The sequence below is a fragment of the Phocoena sinus genome, chromosome 8, assembly GCF_008692025.1.
Source record: "Phocoena sinus isolate mPhoSin1 chromosome 8, mPhoSin1.pri, whole genome shotgun sequence".
NCBI classification, from domain to species: domain Eukaryota; kingdom Metazoa; phylum Chordata; class Mammalia; order Artiodactyla; family Phocoenidae; genus Phocoena; species Phocoena sinus.
The window spans coordinates 61246048-61268423 of record NC_045770.1 but is presented as its reverse complement, the minus strand read 5'-3'; the positions used below and the strand labels follow the sequence as shown (position 1 = coordinate 61268423).

General features: G+C 42.3%; 2 protein-coding genes across 2 annotated transcripts; one reads left to right on the top strand and one right to left on the bottom strand.

The window, feature by feature from the left end:
• Positions 1 to 5564: 5564 nt before the first annotated feature.
• On the top strand, positions 5565 to 7761 carry LOC116757856 (olfactory receptor 56A1-like). The gene is given in 2 exon segments (XM_032640230.1): positions 5565 to 6431; positions 6433 to 7761. Coding segments are annotated over 2 exon segments (939 nt in total). The 5' UTR covers positions 5565 to 5874; the 3' UTR covers positions 6815 to 7761.
• Positions 7762 to 19234: 11473 nt separating this feature from the next.
• Positions 19235 to 21935, bottom strand: LOC116758333 (olfactory receptor 52E5-like). The gene is given in 4 exon segments (XM_032641160.1): positions 19235 to 19765; positions 19767 to 19882; positions 19885 to 20184; positions 21923 to 21935. Coding segments are annotated over 4 exon segments (960 nt in total).
• Positions 21936 to 22376: the final 441 nt, after the last annotated feature.

Below are 22376 nucleotides of genomic sequence, written 5' to 3'. Positions count from 1 at the left end.
TTCAGTAAAAGTAATTCTTTCTCTATATCAGTATTATTTCTGCCTGCATATAATAGTTTAAGGTGGCTGCTAGAAATTCAGGCATCAATCCTGTGCCTGTTCCATGTGGAAGCAGGGAGGGTAAATGACCTTCATGTCTCAGCTGAGTTAGTTCACATTAGAGAGTTTTCTTGGAAACTTTGTAAAAATGACATCTACTAACATTTGGAATCTGAGAGGTATAGTACTTTGTCAGTATACATGAGTACCCAAATAAAATAATGTTTTTTTTTGGGCTTCCCTGGTGGCGCCGTGGTTGAGAGTCCGCCTGCCGATGCAGGGGACACGGGTTCATGCCCCGGTCCGGGAAGATCCCACATGCCGCGGAGCGGCTGGGCCCGTGAGCCATGGCCGCTGAGCCTGCGCGTCCGGAGCCTGTGCTCCGCAACGGGAGAGGCTGCGACAGTGAGAGGCCCGCGTACCGCAAAAAAAAAAAAATAATAATGTTTTTTTGTTACTAAGGAAGAATTGGGGCATTGGGGAAACAACCAGCAATCTCTAACATACAATTTTTACTCCTGTCTGCCAAATCTGACACATTTGTCTTTCTCAGAAGGAATTACTCTTACAGGTTTCTTGTGTATCCTTCCAGAGGTAATTTGATTATATCTAAGAACATATAAGAAAGTGTATATATACATACACTTTTTTATATTGCATTCTTGGTATAGCATTACAAAATTATTTTGTGTAGCATTCTATGTACTGTTTTTGTCACTTGCTTCTTTGCTAAACAACATATCTCAGAAATTACTCAAAGAAGTACATTTAGAGATGCCTATTTTCTTTTAACAACCACATAATTGGAATGAACTCTTGGTGAAAACAGGGATCATGTTTGCCTTATTTACCATGTACACAGTGTCTAATACAGTTTGTGGAGCATAGTAGGTAGTATTTGTTTGATGGATGGGTCACACAAATAGCAAATGTCAGAGCTAGGATTCAAATCTGCTTGTGATTTGTATGATTTTATTCCCATATCTTATCTACAACCTTGATGTGTTAAGTTAGATTGTCAGATTTCCTTATGTTGAACTCTCTCTGCATTTTTTAGGGGATAAATATATTTATCAATTAAACAAATCTTAACAGTTTTCTGAACTCTATGCACTAGGATTTTGTTTAGGATTTCAATAGCTATAGTCACGTTCATCAGAATAGTGGCGACAGTGGGGATGAGTCATTTATAACACAGACATTGGAGTCAGATTGATGTGGCTATGAATGGAGGCTAACTGTGTGACTTTGGGCAAGGCTCCTTCTCTCTATCTATCCCTGACACACAGTAGGGTTAATAGTTTCTACTCCAAAGAGTTGCTTTTTCATATCTAAGAGACATGATTCAATGAGAAAAATTAAAGAACTTAAGCAGTTTAGGTTGCTCATAAAGCACTCAGAACATTGGAGTTATTATTGTAATAAAGACTCTATTGTCTCTTTCCTACATCTTCAACCATGTCTGTGAGTCAGGCTTATGCAACAGATCCCTGGCTTCTGGCTCCTTGGCAAGTTCTTACCTCAGTTTCAAACCACTCCATCTTTCATATCCTCACTTCCTACCTGCAGGAGCATGATACAACACAGTTCCTAAAGGACTCAGCTTTTTTTTTTTTTTTTTTTTTTTTTTGCGATACGCGGGCCTCTCACTGTTGTGGCCTCTCCCGTTGCGGAGCACAGGCTCCGGACGCGCAGGCTCTGCGGCCATGGCTCACGGGCCTAGCCGCTTCGTGGCATGTGGGACCTTCCCGGACCGGAGCACGAACCCGTGTCCCCTGCATCGGCAGGCGGACTCTCAACCACTGCGCCACCAGGGGAGCCCTATCTAGAATATTTTAAATTTCATTTATTGTGTTGTTCGTCGTTGCTTGTTTCATCTTTAGTTCTTCTAGGTCCTTGTTCAATGTTTCTTGCATTTCGTCTATTCTATTTCCAAGATTTGGCATCATCTTTACTATCATTATTCTGAATTCCTTTTCAGGTAGACTGCCTATTTCCTCTTCATTTGTTAGGTCTGGTGGGTTTTTTTATTGCTCCTTCATCTGCTGTGTGTTCTTCTGTCTTCTCATTTTGCTTATCTTACTGTGTTTGGGGTCTCCTTTTTGCAGTCTGCAGGTTCGTAGTTCCCGTTGTTTTTGGTGTCTGTCCCCAGTGGATAAAGTTGGTTCAGTGGGTTGTGTAGGCTTCCTGGTGGAGGGGACTAGTGCCTGTGTTCTGGTGGATGAGGCTGGATCTTGTCTTTCTGGTGGGCAGGTCCACGTCTGGTGGTGTGTTTTGGGGTGTCTGTGGACTTATTATGATTTTAGGCAGCCTCTCTGCTAATGGGTGGGGTTGTGTTCCTGTCTTGCTAGTTGTTTGGCAAAGGGTGTCCAGCACTGTAGCTTGCTGGTTGTTGAGTGAAGCTGGGTGCTGGTGTTGAGATGGAGATCTCTGGGAGATTTTCGCCGTTTGATATTACGTGGAGCTGGGAGGTCTCTTGTGGACCAGTGTCCTGAAGTTGGCTCTCCCACCTCAGTGGCACAGCACTGACTCCTGGCTGCAGCATCAAGAGCTTTTCATCCACACGGCTCAGAATAAAAGGGAGAAAACGTAGAAAGAAAGAAAGAAAGAAAGAAAGAAAGAAAGAAAGAAAGAAAGAAAGAAAGAAAGAAAGAAAGGGAGAGAGAGAGGGAGGGAGGGAGGGAGGGAAGGAGGGAGGAAGGAGAGAGGAAGGAGGGAGGAAGGAGAGAGGAAGGAGGGAGGAAGGAACGAGGGAAGGAAGGAAGGAGGGAAGGAAGGAAAGAAAGAAAGAAGATAAAATAAAGATAAAATAAAATTATTAAAATAAAAAGTAATTATTAAGAAAAAAAAGTTTTTTAAAAAGAAAAAAAAAAACGGACGGATAGAACCCTAGGACAAATGGTGGAAGCAAAGCTATACAGACAAAATCTCACACAGAAGCATACACATACTCACAAAAAGAGGAAAAGGGGAAAAAATCATAAATCTTGCTCTCAAAGTCCACCACCTCAATTTGGGATGATTCGTTGTCTATTCATGTATTCCACAGATGCAGGTACATCAAGTTGATTGTGGAGCTTTAATCCGCTGCTTCTGAGGCTGCTGGGAGAGATTTCCCTTCTCTTCTTTGTTCTCACAGCTCCCGGCGCTCAGTTTTGGATTTGGCCCCGCCTCTGCGTGTAGGTCGCCGGAGGGCGTCTGTTCTTCGCTCAGACAGGACGGGGTTGAAGGAGCAGCTGCTTCGGGGACTTTGGCTCACTCAGGCCGGGGGGAGGGAGGGGTACGGAATGCGGGGCGAGCCTGCGGCGGCAGAGGCCAGCATGACGTTGCACCAGCCTGAGGCGCACCGTGCGTTCTCCCGGGGAAGTTGTCCCTGGATCCCGGGACCCTTGCAGTGGCGGGCTGCACAGGCTCCCCGGAAGTGGGGTGTGGATAGTGACCTGTGCTCGCACACAGGCTTCTTGGTGGCGGCAGCAGCAGCCTTAGCGTCTCACGCCCGTCTCTGGGGTCCGCGCTTTTAGCCGCGGCTCGCGCCGGTCTCCGGAGCTCCTTTAAGCAGCGCTCTTAATCCCCTCTCCTCGCGCACCAGGAAACAAAGAGGGAAGAAAAAGTCTCTTGCCTCTTCGGCCGGTCCAGACTTTTCCCCGGACTCCCTCCCGGCTAGCCGTGGCGCACTAGCCCCCTGCAGGCTGTGTTCACGCCGCCAACCCCAGTCCTCTCCCTGCGCTCCGACAGAAGCCCGAGCCTCAGCTCCCAGACCCCGCCCGCCCCGGCGGCTGAGCAGACAAGCCTCTCGGGCTGGTGAGTGCCGGTGGGCACCGATCCTCTGTGCGGGAATCTCTCCGCTTTGCCCCCCGCACCCCTGTTCCTGCGCTCTCCTCCGTGGCTCCGAAGCTTTCCGCCTCCACCACCCGCAGTCTCCGCCCGAGAAGGGGCTTCCTAGTGTGTGGATACCTTTCCTCCTTCACGGCTCCCTCCCACTGGTGCAGGTCCCGTCCCTATTCTTTTGTCTCTGTTTATTCTTTTTTCTTTTGCCCTACCCAGGTACGTGGGGGAGTTTCTTGCCTTTTGGGAGGTCTGAGGTCTTCTGCCAGCGTTCAGTAGGTGTTCTGTAGGAGTTGTTCCACGTGTAGATGTATTTCTGGTGTATCTGTGGGGAGTAAGGTGATCTCCGCGTCTTACTCTTCCGCCATCTTACCCTCGTCTCCTGAGATTTTGTATGGATAAAGTTAGTAATAATTTAAACCGAAGGAATTCAAGAAAATTCTTACTAACATATTCGGAGCAATAGAGTGGTTCTGTGTTTGTTTTAGGGCAAGGGCAAAAGATTTATTAAGTCAGAGACCTAGCCCAGGGTTTTCCCACTCACCAAGGGACAGGCTCTCGAGGAGCACCTGCAGACAGTGGCATGAATAAGCCTCCAAGTTCCAACATGCATTTTGTGTCATGCCCAGTCCATCCTCTGAAGTCCACCGCACAGACCCTCAGTGACCAGTATTTGTAGTAGTTTTAAAAAATATTTATTAAAATATTTTAAATTAAAAAAATTTTATTTTATATTGGAGTATAGTTGATTAACAATGTGATAATTTCAGGTGTACAGCAAAGTGATTCAGTAATGCATATACATGTATCTATTCTTTTTCAAATTCTTTTCCCATTCAGGTTGTTACATAATATTGAGCAGAGTTCCCTGTGCTATACAGTAGGTCCTTGTTGGTTATCCATTTAAAATATAGCCACCATTCATAGTATTGATCAGAGCTTCTCCTTTCCCTTCCTCAGGATTCCCTTCGGCACTGCAACTCTGGTTAATTCTCCACTTTCACTTTCCTTCCTTGAAATTTCCCATCAGTGTAAACACCGAGGTCCAGGAACTAAAAAACCTTTTTCAACAGGCTTTTGTTAAGTATCTATGAGGTGTTAGAGAATGTTGGTGTGTATAAATTAAAAGTGCATGTTATTTGACCTCAGATATTTGAGTCGGGTGGAGGGAGACAGAAGGGTACAAAATCTATGTGTAAAGGGCTACAAAGAAACTATAATGATAGTAGAAGTTGCATTCTCAATGAACTAACTACTTCATTTATCTTACTTTCCTCCTGAATTCATAATCTTTCCCCAGACAAATAGGTATGTTACAGTATGTTTCATTTCTGTCTTGCTCTTTTCTTTAATGACAAGCTTGAAACGAACCTTTTAGCTACATAGTCAGCCCTCCCTATTTACACTTCCTCACTTAAGAAATCTTCAACTCCTTTCATTCTGGTTTCTATTGCCACCAGTCCAATGAATTAGTCATGGTCAGATCACTAATGATACCCTTTTAAAAAAGCTTAATGGTGGGGCTTCCTGGGGCTTCCCTGGTGGCGCAGTGGTTGAGAGTCCGCTTGCCGATTCAGGGGACACAGGTTCGTGCCCCGGTCCGGGAAGATCCTACATGCCGCGGAGCGGCTGGGCCCGTAAGCCATGGCCGCTGAGCCTGCGCGTCCAGAGTCTGTGCTCCGCAACGGGAGAGGCCACAGCAGTGAGAGGCCCACGTACTGCAAAAAAAAAAAAAAAGTTTAATGGCCATTCATATTCTCATGTTATTAAACTTCTGCTTAGCTGACAAGTTGGTCCCGTGCTTGTTAAAATTTTCATTGAGAAAGCAACTTCTACATTATGCTATTGTTTTGCTTTTCTTACACTGGTACCATACTGAATTAATTTGTTGAACATTTTTAATATTGTAAGGTACCTATTGTTATTCTTGAAGTCAATTAGATAAAATTACCTCTTGTATCTGCCCAAGAAAATAGTCAAGAAAAGACTTCTCAGCTCAAGATTCATTGGATGGCATCACCCAGCAACGACTCCACAGCTCCAGTCTCTGAATTCCTCCTCATCTGCTTCCCCAGCTACCAGAGTTGGCAGCACTGGCTGTCCCTGTCCCTCAGCCTCCTCTTCATTCTAACCATGGGGGCCAGCGCCACCCTCCTGATCACCATCCAGCTGGAGGCCTCTCTGCACGAGCCCATGTACTACCTGCTCAGCCTGCCCTCCCTCCTGGGCATGGTGCTCTGCCTCACTGCCATCCCCAAGGTCCTGGCCATCTTCTGGTTTGACCTCAGGTCCATCAGCTTCTCTGCCTCTTTCCTCCAGATGTTCATCATGAATAATTTCCTCGCCATGGAGTCCTGCACACTCATGGTTATGGCCTATGATCGCTATGTGGCCATCTGCCATCCACTGAGATACCCATCCATCATCACTAACCACTTTGTGGCCAAGGCTAGTGTCTTCGTTGTCATACGAAATGCCCTTCTCACTGTACCCATTCCCATTCTCTCTGCCTAGCTCCTCTACTGTGGGAAAAATGTCATTGTGAACTGCATCTGTGCCAACCTGTGTCCAGCTCTCCTGTGACAATTTCACCCTGAACAGAATCTACCAATCTGTAGCTGGTTGGACCTTACTAGGCTCAGATTTCATCCTCATCTTCATCTCCTACATCTTCATCCTAAGAGCTGTGCTCAAGTTCAAGGCTGAGGGGGCTGCAGTCAAGGCTCTGAGCATGTGTGGCTCCCACTCCATCCTCATCCTCTTCTTCAGCACCGTCCTGCTAGTTGTGATGTTGACAGATGTGGCCAGAAAGAGCATCCCCGTGGACACCCTGATTCTGCTCAATGTTCTTCACCACTTCATATCCCTTGCCTTGAACCCTATTGTATATGGGGTTCAAACCAAAGAGATAAAACAAGGAATTCAGAAATTGCTGCAGAGAGGGATGTGAATATGTAAAATAGATTTCTAATTCTCTCTCCCCTTCCTTCTCAGTGATTTTGCCCAGACGTGAGCTAGAGAAAAGCCTGACCCAGGTTTCTTCCTTTATTCTTACCTATTTCAGGATGGGGTAGGCAAGAGGAAGAAACTCATTTTTCTTGGGTAATTGCTTTGAGCCTGGGCAATTATAGTGAAGTAAATTAATCTTCACAACATTCTTGTAGGTACTATTACTTCTATTTTACATAGCAGAAAAAATATAATTTTAAGAGAACAAACTGCTGGAGATCATATATCTGGGAAGTGATAGAGCAGAGATTAAAATCTAGGCTCTATAGCCTGGTGTCTTTCTAGAGAAATGCCCCTTCTTGTGCAATTGAAGCTGGAGACCAGGCCTCTACCCTACTCTCCTTTGCCTGTGTTTTGTCCTTCTGGATGTCCATAGGTGTTTCCTGCTTGTACCTCCTATTTTGAGAGCCAGGGGGTTCTCAGAGAAGGCAGAGTCCTATCTGACAAAGGATCTGCAGGACCAAAGGGAAAGAGCACTCATAATAATATAAAGCAATGCCAGCCTCCTACTATGTCCTACGCGGCCTCACAACCTTCAGGGAGTCTAGAGAATGAGGATACAGGTTGAGAGAGGGGTATGGAGGGGGGATACCAATGGGGTAAAAATTGGGAAGTCAGGTCAGTGTGTTGACCACTTCTCCACGTGTTTAAGCTGCACATGCAGTGAACTGAAAGTCAAGTCTTACTTGTTGACTCTTCCCAAGAGCTCTAGTTGAAGGTGGGAAGACATAGCACAGTGTCAGGTTTCTGGGTAACAGTGGGTCCAGTCAGGAGAAAATAAATCCCACTGGCTATTTTAATTTTTTTTAATTTATTTAGTTTTTATTTATTTATTTTTTTTGTGGTACACAGGCCTCTCACTGTTGTGGCCTCTCCCTTTTGCAGAGCACAGGCTCCGGACGCGCAGGCTCAGCGGCCATGGCTGACGGGCCTAGCCACTCCGCGGCATGTGGGATCTTCCCAGACTGGGGGACGAACCCGTGTCCTTTGCATCGGCAGGTGGACTCTCAACCACTGTGCCACCAGGGAAGCCCCACCACTGGCTATTTTTAGAGAATTTAAGGTAAGCACTTGATTAAATAAGTATTGCAGACCTGAAAGCCAAAAAAAAAAAAAAAATGGAGGGGGATGCTGAGGTAACACAGAGATAGTACCTGCAGGAAGAACCTTACACTTGGAATTCCTTGGTGGTCCAGTGGTTAGGACTCCACACTTCCACTGCAGGGGTCACAGGTTTGATCCCTGGTCGGGGAACTAAGATCCCATATGCTGCGTGGTGTGGCCAAAAACAGAAAACAAAAAACACTGGTCATTAAAAAAAGAAAAGAACCTTATACTTGGGAAGCATTGGGTCATTAGGAGACAACAGGTTGGTGGTGGGCTCGTTGAACTACTCTCACAACTCTGAGGACAGGTGCTGCCTCTGAATGCTACTAGTGTCACAGGACCTCCAAGGATGTGCCCTTAAAGCCTGGACTGAGACCTCTGAGGTAGGACTCTATCCTGCTGGTGAGGCTGATTTGATCCTGGAAGTTCTAAAGCCCAAACAAAACCCAAACCCAAACCCAAACAAAATCCAAAACCCAACCAACCAACCAACCAACCAATCCTGGAGGCTAAAACCAATTCCACTGCCAGGAGGAAGAGTCATTGCTGAGGGAAACCGACGAGAGGAAGAGACAGGAGGGACAAAATATCCCCTCCTCTGCTTCAACCTTTCAGTCTTTCTCTGTTGCTCTCTGTAGGTGGAAACTAAGAGGGAGCCGGCTGACCAAGGGTCCTATAGTCTTAAGTCCCAGCATCACAAGATGTTTGGATGGGAGGGTCTAGGGCTGAGAGACAAGAGTTAATTATTGGCACAGCTCCAATTGCTTGAGTCTGAAAACTTAGTACCACATGAAGGACAGCTATAGCAGAACTCTGCAGTACAGCATGCCTCCCAGTGAAACAGAGACAGAATCAAGTCCTCTGGTGCGGACAAAAAAAGAGATGTGACATAATGCTATAGGGGCAGCTTTCACAGTTAGGAAAGAATTTGGCATTAAGCCGGCAACAGGAATGGAGATCAACTGCCCCACCCTGTGGGGATTAAAGTAACTGCAACTCAATGCTGATGTGGGTTCCAGGGGCAGATTCTTCTAAAGCCACACTCAATAACAGCGGGAAAGAAAAATGACATCCATTTCCCTACAAGAAGGGGCTCTTACTGCCCTCAGACATGCTTCTTATTTACTCAAGGCAGAGCCACAGGTATGATTCAGTATTTATCATTTTTTTAAAAAGAAATTCTTTAATAGGAATTCTCTCCATCTCATGGTTGCCGGAAGAATTTTATGCACCACCATCTCCTACTGTCCCTCAGAGGACAGAAGGGCCAACTTCAATACCACTTGCCTAATGATACTAATAGCCTCAATGTCCTTATATATTGATAATAATTATAGTAATAATCATGAAATTAAAAGCTCAAATATTTTGAACACTTGCAATATACCAGTGTTTGTGCATGATAACATTTAATTTTCATAAGAGCCTTCTGTGGATGATTATAAAAATGAGTTTTAAGAAAAGATCTAACAGAAAGAATATAATTCATAGGAATATGGTACATATTGTCAAGGAATATTTTCAAACATCTGGTCTACTCTGTTGGTCTGTAGGAGTGCTTTCTCTACCTTTGTTATGCTTTCCCAGCTGCAAACCCAGAAAGAACTCAAATAAGAGTCTGTTAGTTGGACAGAATTCAGGTCTTAATTCCTCAGCTAGGCTTCTCTAGATCAATGCAAACAGCTGACATAATTATGAGAAGCTTGACTCAAACTGGGAGCACACGGGGATAGATACTACCAACTTGTTGTAGGGATTTGTAAGGATGTAGGGACCAACACACCAGTTGTCATTCCTCACAGTAACTAGCACAATTTTTGCACATCCAGGGGCTCAGTGAACATCCCCTTATTTACGAGACTGAAGTGGTAAGTCAAGAGTTGACAGTGTCTACAGTGCATCTCTAGTTTCATAGAAGCAGGGCACAAACAGATATGCCATGTACATAAGGGTCGCTCTCTGCTCTGGTTCTAAGGAGAGAAGTTAAGAGGACCACAGGTTCTCACAGAATTGTCAAGCCCAGTGCAGGTGGTTCAAGGAATGGGACACAGTGGTCCTAAGGTAGGCTTTGGGGTGAATCTACATGTAGAAAAAGGGGATGGAGGAACAGGATAGTCAAACAGCCCAGTCTTGAATGGCAGACACAACTCTGCTGTGAAGTTCCATAGCATTAAAAAACATGCTTAGTAGAGATCTCTGAACACTGTCTTGAGTGGATAGAATGAATTAGCATAAACTGAAGGCATTTTATGTTGGTGGGGTATAAATGTACAAACTTCCAGTTATAAATAAGTATCAAAGATGCAATGTCCAGCATGATGACTCTAGTTAAGGTATATTTGAAAGTTGCTAAGAGAGTAGATCCTAAAAGTTCTCATCACAGGAAAAAAGCATTTTTCTTTTTCTTCTTTTTGGTACCTATATGAGATGTTGGATATTAACGAAACTCTCGTGGTAGTCATTTCACAACATATGTATAACTTAAACTTATAAGTGCTGTAGGTCAATTATATCTCAATAAAACTGAAAGAAAAAATAAAATAAATAAAATGGTGGGATACAGATATTTTCTCAGTTTAACTGAGATCTGTGAAGAATCACGGTGCTACAATAGGCTGACTATGATCCAACTGTCCTGGAAGGGGTGCACTAAGAACACGAGAAGGGGGGAGAAGTGACCTACTAAGGCCACTTACTTTACTCCCCGGGTTTGCAGGTTAGTCACATTTGCCTGAGGAACACAGAGCCTTTTGAGAAAGAATCTGAAACCACTGAACACTGCTATTCAGGATCAGAGCAGATTTAAATCAAGATGCAGTGGCAAGAGAGAGCAACAAGTTCCCTGGAATTAAATTATCTGGAGGAAAAAGGGAGTCTATGCTGGTGACCAATGCCCATAACAAAGACCGAAGTATTGCTGAGGGAACAAAACTACGTTTTCCACAGTGGAGTTTGGGGACCTCTTAGTACATAGTCATCTGATACTCTACTGTGCTTTGGGATATATTCTAAGCATACGGGTGTGAAGGATGAGAGCTGTGACCTCAGATGCAGACTGTGGAACCTCAAGGCCGTGCAGCCAGGGAGTCTAAACAGGATGGCGTTACTGCAAGGCGTAGAGAAACGCTTTGTTGCTGACATGTCAGTATTGCTGCCCTGTGGCTATAAGTAGGAATAGCAATACTTTAGTTCTCAACCTCTGCTTGTTTCTGAAAGGGGACTGACGACTCTGAAAAACTGGCGATCCAACACTCAGGGGGAGTGGTAGTGAGTAGCTTCAAGAAGGAAGTACTGTACTTCCTGCTCATAAGCACGTGGAGAGCTGAATGATTAATTTAAAAAATAAAAGGGATACAATTTATTCTCAACAATGTCAAATCAATAGCATGAATCGGTATTCACAAGGGTATATTGTATTATTATATTTAATAAGATGTTATATTAGCAGTATTTTGCTAAGGACTGTAGGTAATAACAACACTTATTTATTTCTTCATCTGCGCATCCAAAATTTAGTTATTGAGTGCTTTATGTGTGATGTGTGATGAAAGAGGTAAACTACTTTCAGGGAGATTATGGTCAAAATAGCCCATGAATTATCATTATTCCCAATTTTACAGGCTAGGCAACTGAGTAAAAAGATAAAATTCTAATGGTCATTCAACTAACAGGGACAAGGATGAAGAGAGATAAATTAGACATATTTGCTACTAAATCTACTTTTCCTATTGTATTGTCTAGGGATTGAGCTACACTTTTTGACTTCAATTAGATAGATTTGTAGTTTTCTGAAGTTTTTCATGTTCCAGATTATAGATATAGATAGTGCACATCAAAACCTGTCATGTATCGAATTAGTAAATGCACGTAAAGTTAGTTACTACAATACAGGTATCACAGGAACTTAGCACAGTACAAGTTTACTTCTCACCCACATCCTGATTTCAGTGCATGCGGGCTTTGCTTCATGTCAACATTTAGGGACCCATGCTTCTATCATATGTGGGTATTCCACATTACCCTTTGAGACCTCCACAGGTCCTTTTGAATCTGGCTGTCACACACCGAAGGGAGAGAAAGTGCAGAATCTTGTGGGATGTTTGTTTCAGGGGCCAATCTGGGAGAGATTTACATCATTTTCTCTATCATTCCATTGACGAGAATCGTCACATAAATCTAGTTGCCTAGAGGAGAGGCCAGGTGACTAAATATTTATTTCTTAAGAGAAATGACAAAAGAGAGACTCTCACATGTAAAACGTTCATAACCTCTTCCCAAGTGAGACTACCCAAACGCTCATCTAGTCGCTGTATGCAGCACAGAGTCCAAGATCTACAGGAGTGTGTGGTCATCTCCATCCTGATGTGGTTCCTCTTGGACCAATCATCCTCTTTCTCCCATTACATATTTCACGTACCGCAAAATATTTTCTCCCATTACGTATTTTGCGTACCGCAAAAGAAAAAAAATTAATGTTTTTAATTAATTAATTAATTAAATTAAAAAGTCAGTGAAATAATTACTTTTATCAGTGTTTTAGACAATGAAACTGAAATATGGGGAGTTTAACTGCTCAATTCATACAGCTGGCAATAGCCCAGCCAGGATACTAAACCTGGCTTCCACACTTAAAATCCAAGCCTCTTTACACTGAAAGTGAGTGTCTGGAGGCTCTTTCCCAAGAGTATATGGCATATTGATCAATCTGTCACTCAGTGGAGAGTAGGAAGAATGAGGCATAGTGATCATTATAACATGTTTATTATTTGGTGAACTAAGCCATCCATTTGGCTAGGAAAAAAAGACTTTGCTGCAAAAGGAAAGTGAAGTGATGATACTAAGCAAGGTAGTATTTTCCCACAACAGGAAAAAAACATCTCAGAAATATCTTCTTGCTGATACCACTTGGCTGGATAAATGTAGTACAGAACTTCTCAGACTCCTTTTAAGTCAGTAGTGTATCTGGGAAGTCAAGGAGACTGCTCTCACCTCAGCCGTGAGGAAGCAAGACACATGGACCCATAAATACCCTCCTTTGGCTCAATCTACAGACAAATCAATATTTACTTTTTCAGAAGTATGTGTCTAAGAAAAGGCTCAGCTTATTTCTCAAGCAGGACACAGTTCTTAATTCTATTATAAACATCCAAGTAAATGTAATAGATTCAGTGACTTTGTTGAGGAAATTCACCAAGGTCTGTTTGTCCCTAGAATATTGACTCCTCTAGTCTCCCTTCCCAATTATGTCCCAACAACAGTGCCTCCTGATAGACAACAAACTGCATAAACTCAAAGGCTGAGTAGAAAATCATTGCTTGTTTGAATCATATACGGGACTCCTGATGTCACCATGGCAGAATGGCAAGGCAGGTCTCAGGAATACATTTAGATGGTCCTGGGCAGGGGACTGGGTCTGGGGAAGGATTCAAATCCCTGCATTCCATCCATTGAACTTCTATCCCTGAGATGCAGCTTACCGACGTTCCACCCAGTGCCTTCTCTTCCTTCCTACCACAGGTGATGGGGAATCACTGGAAAACATGGAAGTGATCTAAAAGTGTCCCTTTGCCTCTCTCTCTTATGAGTCTAAAATAAAAGATGGTGAATTGTTTAATAAAACATCTGTAAGAGGCAAACAAGATGTAGATCAGTCTCTAGGGCAGACAGTGTCTCCGAGAGACCAGGAGAACCACAGAAACCTCCAGAGGTTCTCCTACCACTTCTCACTATTCTCACTCCACAAGTTGGATTGTAGCTTGGCAATCAATGTGTATATATGATAGAGTCGAGGCTAATTTTTACGAACAGAATTCTTTTTCCTCGTAAACACAAATAAATTTACATTTTCAGACATACCTACAATTGTGTGAGGCTGTAAGACTAAGCCTGTCCAAGGGAATGGCATGCAGCTCTTCCAGGAATGGCTTTTACCACCTCCTTGATGCCCTCTGCACTCTATCCGCCTCCTCTGGTTAGTTGCAGATAATCCACTGGAAGACATGAACCCATGGAAAATGGTGGAACCACACAGTGGAGGAGGCTAGGACACTGAGTGACTGCAAGGAAGAGAGCTTTCCCCTTCCACATTGCATTGGACTGGATGTTATTAAAAAATATAAAATTGTTTTGTGTTAAAACACTGACAAATTGGAACTGATTTTTTGATAGCTGGAAGGTTATTCTAACTAAGGCTGCAGACAATGAGAAAATTGACATCCAGTGCTAGAAGGATCACCTAACAAGTTGACCTGTCTACTAAATGGCAATTCTAGGGAAAAGGTTGAAAGAATTCAAAATAATAATGTGTGTTTGAGATTGTTGATTTCACTTGACAAGTTATTATGAGAAATAAATGAGGTTAGCAGAAAGTTAGCTGGTTTTCAAGCAGAAATGAATCATAATACATAAAGGCCATAAATATAAAGCCTTGAAGAATTTTCCTAGTACTTGGGAAGTCAAAGGTTAAGAGAAAGATTTAGAATGCCTTTAAGTAACAAAGACTCATAGAAAGCAGCCCTGAGAAGAGACTACATTATGTGGATAGCTGTCCTACTAAAGTCTGATAGCCTTAGGTAGACACAGTTATGTAGAAAAGCAGTGGCATGGGGAAAGCAAAAAGACATTAAAAAAAGGAAAAAAAAATTTTTTACCTAAGAAAATCCTTGTTAAGTTTCGAGAGGGTTCGTTGCCAAAGGAACATGAGCTAGGCTTTTAAAAATGCTTTTGATTAAAAATTAAAACAATTTTTAATATTTTACAGACATAAAGCAGTCTCCATATGTAGTATCTGCAAAAGAAGTCACATTCTCCAATGTCTGCTTCATATAAGGCAATGGGGGACATTGAAGAAGGTACAATCCCACATATGCAGAAAAAGGGACATAGAAAACAATGGCCAGGAGAGATTCTCCCAGAGTCATATCCAGCACCTAGTCAGGGAACTTATTCTACTGTCAGGAGATAAAAGTATTGCAAAGCCTGCCCCCAAAGTATTCCAGAATTACCACTGACAAGTTCTTGTTAAATGTATTCCATGTTTCACTTCAACTGGGAATCTTTTTGACTGGTATTCAGTTTCTGCTCCACCATTAAACGTGTGGTAGTAGGAGGAAGATGACTGGTCCAAGAGAAACCACATCAGGACCTGATGGAAATGACCACACACTCCTGGAGATCTTGGACTCTATGCTGCATATAGTGGCTAGATGAGAGTTCGCTTAGCCTCATTTGGGAAGAGGTTACGTATGTTTTACATGTGAGGGTCTCTCATATAATTTCTCTGAAGAAATAAATATTTAGTCACCTGGTGTCTCCAGCTAGATTTATGTGAAGTTTCTGGCCAATGGAATGACAGAGAAAATGATGTAGCTCTCTCCCAGATTGAGTCCCTACAACCTCCTACAAAATCTTGCACATTCTCTCCCTTCACTTGCCTGACAGATTCAGAAGAACCAGTGGCAGTCTGTAAGGGACAAGAACATGAAGGAGCCAACTAATGAAAGAAACATGGGTCTCTAAACGCTGATGTGAAACAAAGCCCACATTTATTGGAATGGTATGTGGATGAGAAGTAAACTTTTATTACATTGTTACTGTGATATCTTTGTGGTAGAAACTAACTTTACTTGCACTGACTAATTCAATATATGTTGGGTTGCGTAGGGCTCTGCCTTTGTTGTTTACAATCTGGAGCCTGAAAAACTTTAGAAAACTACAAAACTATCCAGTTGAAGTCTAACTGCAGCTCACTCCTCAAAAATGTAGTAGGAAAAATAGATTTATGTAGCAAATGTGCCTAATGTCTCACTCTTGACTCTGGTCACTATTAATTAAATGATCATTAGTAATTTATCTTTTTGCTCAATTGCCTAATCTGCAAGATTGGGAATAATGATAATTCATAGGCTATTTTGAACGTAATCTCTTTGAAAGTAGTTTACTTCTTGGTAACTACCTATGCTAACCACTACCGTGCTAATCACACATAAAGCACTCGCTAACTAATTTTTGGTTGAAAAATGAAGAAATGAATAAATGTTACTATTATACGTAATTTGTCCTTAGTCAAACATTGCTAATGTAATGTTATAAAATACTGAGATTAAAAAAAATACTGAGATATACTCTATCCTTATGAATACTTGACTCATGTCATGGATTTGATATTGACTCTTCAATGTCAATGGAGAAAAGAAAATCAGAGTATAAACTGTTATATATCTTTTATTTTTAAAATTAATAATTAAAATCCCCACGTGCCTTATGATCATGAAGTACACTATTTTCTTTTTTAAGCTATCCCCTGACCCTCCGCTAGCATTGGAGATTCCAGGAGTTTTCTGATTTCAAAGTTGTCAGTTTCCTTTCAGACACCAAGCAGAAGTTAACTGGAATCACTTCAGTATTGCTATTCTGGTTAATAGCCACGAGGAGGCACTGTTGAGTTGCCAACAATGAAGCATTTATTTACTCCTGGCAGTAATGCCCTGCTGTTTAGACTCCCTGACTGCCAGTCTTGATGTCCCACACTAGGCCTCTGAGGTCGCAGCTCCCATCATTAACACCCATATGCTTAGAATATATCTGAAGCATATCAGATGACTATGTACCAAGAGGCTCCCCAACTCTACTTTATGATATGTGGAATACACAGTTTTATTTCCTCAACAATATTTAGGTCTTTGTTTTGAGCATTGGTCACCAGGATAGATTTCTTTTTCCTCTAGATATTTAATTCCCAGGTAACCTGTTGCTCTCTCTTGCTACTGGGTCTTGATTTAAATTTGCTCTGTTCCTGAATACTGTTCAATGGTTTCAGATCTTTTTTCTCAAAAGAATCTGTGCTGCTCATGCAAATTTCTCATGCAAATTCAACAAACCTGCAAACCAGGGAGTGAGGTGGTAGGTCCCACCCTCCCCTTCTCTTGTTCTTAATACACCTTCTTCCAGTACAGTTGGACCATAGACTATAATAGCAAAGTGACTCTTAACAGATTTTCTCAGTTAAATTGACAAAACATCTACAGTCTACTAATTTCAAAGGCATTAATTAATACTAAATCTAGCCAACCAAGACTGGGCTAATGGACGTTTTTGGGGTTTTTTTTGGCGGTACGCGGGCCTCTCACTGTTGTGGCCTCTCCCATTGCGGAGCACAGGCTCCGGATGCACACGCACAGCGGCCATGGCTCACAGGTCCAGCCGCTCCGCGGCACGCGGGATCTTCCCGGACCGGGGCACGGACCCGTGTCCCCTGCATTGGCAGGCAGACTCTCAACCACTGCGCCACCAGGGAAGCCCTAGGACGTTTTTAATACTGTTGGAACTTCATGGCAGAGTTGAATCTGCCTTTTAAGATCTGGTTCTTTGAGTAATCCTGCCCCCCACCCCGACCCTGTCTCCTTTATCTGTATGTAGACTCACCCCAAAGCCTGTCTTAGGCCTATTGTGTCCAGTTCCTTGAAGCACCTGCACTGGGCTTGACAATGCTGTGAGAACGTGTGGTCCTCTTTAGCCTCTCTCCTTAGAACCAGGGCAGGGAGCCGCCCTTCAGTATGTAGCTTGTCTGTTCCTTAGAGTTAGGGCTTGACTTCTATGGAACTAGAGATCCACTGTAGACACTATCTGTCAACTCTACACTTAGGCACTTCAATACCATCAGTAAAGGAATGTTTACTGAGCCCCTTCATGTGCCAAAATTGTGCTAGTTATTGTGAGGAATAACAGCTGGTGTCCCTACATCCTTTACAAATCCCTGTAACAAATTGGTAGCATCTATCCCTGTGTATACCCACTTTGAGTCAAGCTTCTCATAATTGTGTTGCCATTTGCAATGATTTAGAGAATCTGTATTTTCTCTATTTTTTGATTTTGTCATCAGGATAATGTTAATTTTCTAAATAATTTTGAAAGCTTTGCAAATGTTTTAGTATTGCAAAACAGTTAATATAGTATAAGAAACATATGAAAAGTTATCATGGTCTACCATCTTACTTGGAAAAAAATCTGCAATGACTTATTTTGTCATCTTCCTTCATATTTTGATCTGTTTAGTTTTTTTCTAAATCTTGTTTGTGTCAATATTGTAATTTCTATTTAGAAACTGATCATTCGGTCATTTTTCTTTATAAATTTACACAAAGTATCATTTTTTTCAGTTCACTTCCTCTCTTAGTTTACATTACTATTACTTTAGCCCTATTCTTTGTATATTCCTTGCTCATTCTACCTTAAATTTCAGCCAGGGTCCCATTTCCAATTAGAAGCCAACTTCATGTTTTTGCAGCTCCTAGAATACCCAGAGAAATCAATCAATATCCTATCTAGCTTCCATACTCAAGTGAGAATGATTTTATATTATGTCAGCAGTCATTCTATTTCATTCTGCCCTGAAGCTCACCCTAACGAGAACCGCAGGGCATGAGGTTTCACTGAGTCCTCAAGCCCAGAGAAAGCCCTCTTAACTCTTCAGGCTTTATAGTTTTCTAAATGAAATGCTCTGACCAAGGTAAGGGCTGAGTCCCTAAAGAGCCCCAAGCAATGGGATCATCTGGAGCTGGAGACCTCACTTCATATCAGTGACTGTATAGTAGGATTGGATTTAGTAAGTTAAATCTACATGCACCAGAAGTAACAACCACACTAGAAATACATGTGTTCATTTGTTGTCAAACGTTTTTACGTTTCAGAAGCTGCAGAGATTTTCACAACAGTTTTTTTTTTTTGAGTTATTTTATTGGTAAGGATACCGAAGCTCAAAGAGCTCTAAGTGACATTCTCACGTACATCTTCCAGTCAAGGCCAGAGCCTGAATTTAAACCTGTATCTCATGACTCATTGTGCATTTCTCTTCCCACTATATCCTGCTTGGTTTTCATGAAATTCATCATTTTTATAGTCATGGACTTCAGCTTCTGACATGTGAATGAAGAGAATCCCCATGAGAAAGAAAAGTATTTAAGGTAGTTACTGGGGCCACTTTTTCAAACTTTTTTCTCACCTTAGGAATCTTGTAGTATCAGTGGGGTTTAAATGTGAGAATTTTTTGTTGTACTTTTCCTGTGGCAAAAGATAGAGTGATTATTTTGGAATCTTTGAGCTCTGCCTTCTAATGTGGTGTACATGATGACTAATAAGGAAAATGTAGTAGAGGATTACACGTAGAGGATTTTAACAAAAATATTCCAGTGTTTACTTCTGTTTTGATCTTATCATTCCACTGAATGATCATGGAAGATCCTCTTGGGGTTAAATATCAATAGCTTTTAGGGTTAAGCATCCTAAGTGCCTGCTCTCTTATCTGTTTTGTCCTGACCCCATAGATTACAGGGTTAAGGGCAGGGGGTAAAACCACATATAGATTGGCCAGAAGTATGGGGATATAATGAGGGATGTTGTGGCCAAAGCAGTGTGTCATGAAGGAGAAGAGTGCTGGCAGGTAGAAGGCCAACATTAAGCAGACATGGGAGCCAAATGTCCTGAGTGCCTTGAGGCGGGCATCCCAGGACGGGAGGTAGAAGACTGCTCTGAGGATTTGGACATAGGAAAATCCAATCACAGAAAGGTCAATATATCCCATGGAAAAAGCAATCAAACCATAGAAAGCACTGATCTTAATACTGGCACAAGCCAACTTTGCCAAACCCAGGGGTTCACCATAGGTGTGGGGGATGATCTGGGCATCACAGAAAGGAAGGCTTAGGATAAGGACTCTAAAAGGAGACACACACACCAAAGTCCGGACCATGATGACTATGCCCAGGATGGCTATCACCTTATTGGCGAGTAGTAAGTATCATGCTGTATCTCAGGAGGTTGCAGATGGCAATGTATCGGTCTATGGCCACGACTGTCAGCACCGCAGACTCCAGGCCAGTGCATATATGGATTGTGTACGTCTTGTGATGCAAGCACCAAACACAATCTCCCTGTGATTGAACCAGAAAACACCCAGCATCTTGGGGATGGTGGCTGTAGACAGGCCAAGGTCAGTGCAGGCCAACATGGCCAGGAAGTAAAACATAGGCTGGTGGAGGCTGCGTTCAGTCTGGATCACAAACAGGATGGTGACATTTCCCATGAGGGTTATTAGATACACTGCAAAGAAGGGGGAGCCAATCCAGATGTTCACATTTTCCAACCTTGGAATCCCTATCAGAAGGAAGGAAGAAGGATGGAACTGTTTATTGTTGGGGTGCAGCGTATCTGTGGGAATTAGTTATAGACACATTTTTTGCAGGAGTTTTCTTGCTTCCAGCGAGAGAACATAACCTCTTTCTGAGCATGTTGCCTAGTTTCTGGAGGAATAGAAAATCTATTCTTTAATTCCATAATACAGCAGAGAAGACCTAGAGAATGAATATGAGCCAGAGTTAAAAAGACACTCTCACTTCAAAGTATTTGCCTCACCTACATAGAAAACCATGTAGAAAATTTCCAAAAACAGCAATTCTGCACTTCACTTCTTATGTCTTTTTTCCCTTGTCTCTAAGAAAGAACCTACATATGGCTATAAAATAACAAGTATTTATTAATTATATCTGTTAATCATGATGTAAAGCCTAAGCAAGATGGTATGTGTGTGTGTGTGTGTGTGTGTGTGTGTGTGTGTGTGTGTGTGTAAAATCACAGGACTTAGATTGAGGTGGAGGGTTTAGGGGAACGATACATTCTTACAAAATAGTCCTGAAAATTAAGAAGATGTTATGTGGATGAATAAACAACAAGTTCCTACTGTATAGCACAGAGGACTATATTTAATATCCTGTGATAAACCATAATGGAAAAGAATATGAAAAAGAATATATATACGTGTAACTGAGTCACTTTGCTGTACAGCAGAAATTAACACAACATTGTAAATCAACTATACGTCAATAAAATTTTAAGAAAAAGAACAAGGAATTGCTAAGTGAAAAACAAAAAAGAAGATGGTACATGGGAGGGAACCCAGTAAAGGTGGTGGATTGAATAGCTGGTGTTGGGATCTGAGCTAAGGAATGGAATTAAGAAATTTTGACATATTGGGAGACTATTCTATAATTCCAGCAGAACAATAGTCTCTCTCAGAACTACAAAGTCTTATTACTTTTCCCTTCTAGCACCCATCACCAAATATTTCTTAGCTCAGATTTAATGACATACTATCCAGAGAGCCTTCCACAGTTGGCTTATTTCATGATTATTTATTCTTTTCATTATTTTCCAGGGGTCTATTTATCTTGCTGTTACGTTAGTTATCATTGGTTATCAGTGGTTCTTTTTTTTTTTTTTTTTTTTGCGGTACACGGGCCTCTCACTGTTGTGGCCTCTCCTGTTGCGGAGCACAGGCTCCGGATGCGCAGGCTCAGCGACCATGGCTCACGGGCCCAGCCACTCCGCGGCACGTGGGAACTTCTCAGACCAGGGCACGAACCCGTGTCCCCTGCATCGGTAGGCGGACTCTCAACCACTGTGCCACCAGGGAAGCCCATCAGTGGTTCTTAAAGTGTAGTCCCTGGGCCATGGGTATCAGCATTATCTGGTAATTTATTATAAATGCTAATTATTGGACACTACCCCAGACTCACTAAATCAGAATCTCTGGGGCTGGGACACAGTAATATGTTATTGAACCCTCCAGGTGATTCTGATGTTCATTCTAGCTTAAAAAAACACTGCTAAATTTTTACCACTAGGGTATAATCTCTTTGAGGTCAAAATCAGTGTCAGATTTATCTCCATGGTATACTTTATATAGTGATAGGCAGTGATCAGCAATAATTAGCAAATGAAAGTTAAAAGTTTACTGGAAACAATCTTTCCAGTTATTGTATACAAGGTCCTAGATAAATACAAACTGGGTTATAGAATAGCGTGTAGAAGGATTTTGGAGGAGATCTCAGGAATTATACTTGTAAAAAACTAGTAATGTATGATTGGGTCAAAGGAGAAGCTGACTCACCATGAGGCTGCATCTGGGGCCTGCATGATACTATGGGAAGCTCCTGTGCTGGAATGGCCCTTCTGTGTTATCCCATAATGAGGCAAGGAAGCCAGTTATTTGTACTCCCATGGTATCCTGTCATTGGCGGAGGATTACCCTGTGTGATAGGACAAAACTTTGGATAAGGTAGTTCCTTGGGTCTGAGGACAATTCCAGGGAGGGGTGCAGATGTGAGCTCCCAGTATCTGATATTCCCAGCAGCTGGGAGATAGGTACATAGGTCCTGAAAAGCAGATCTGGGAGGTGTGTCATAGGGTATACTACAGATGGCATTGTGCTTCTACTCTCTCGGCAGTATCTTCTCCTTCAGTCTTGGGAAACTTACTTTCTTTTTACTCATTTGTCTGCATTTAAACCTCACACCTTACTTTGTCTTCTTTCTCTACCCGCAAATGTTTTCTTGTGTCAGAGG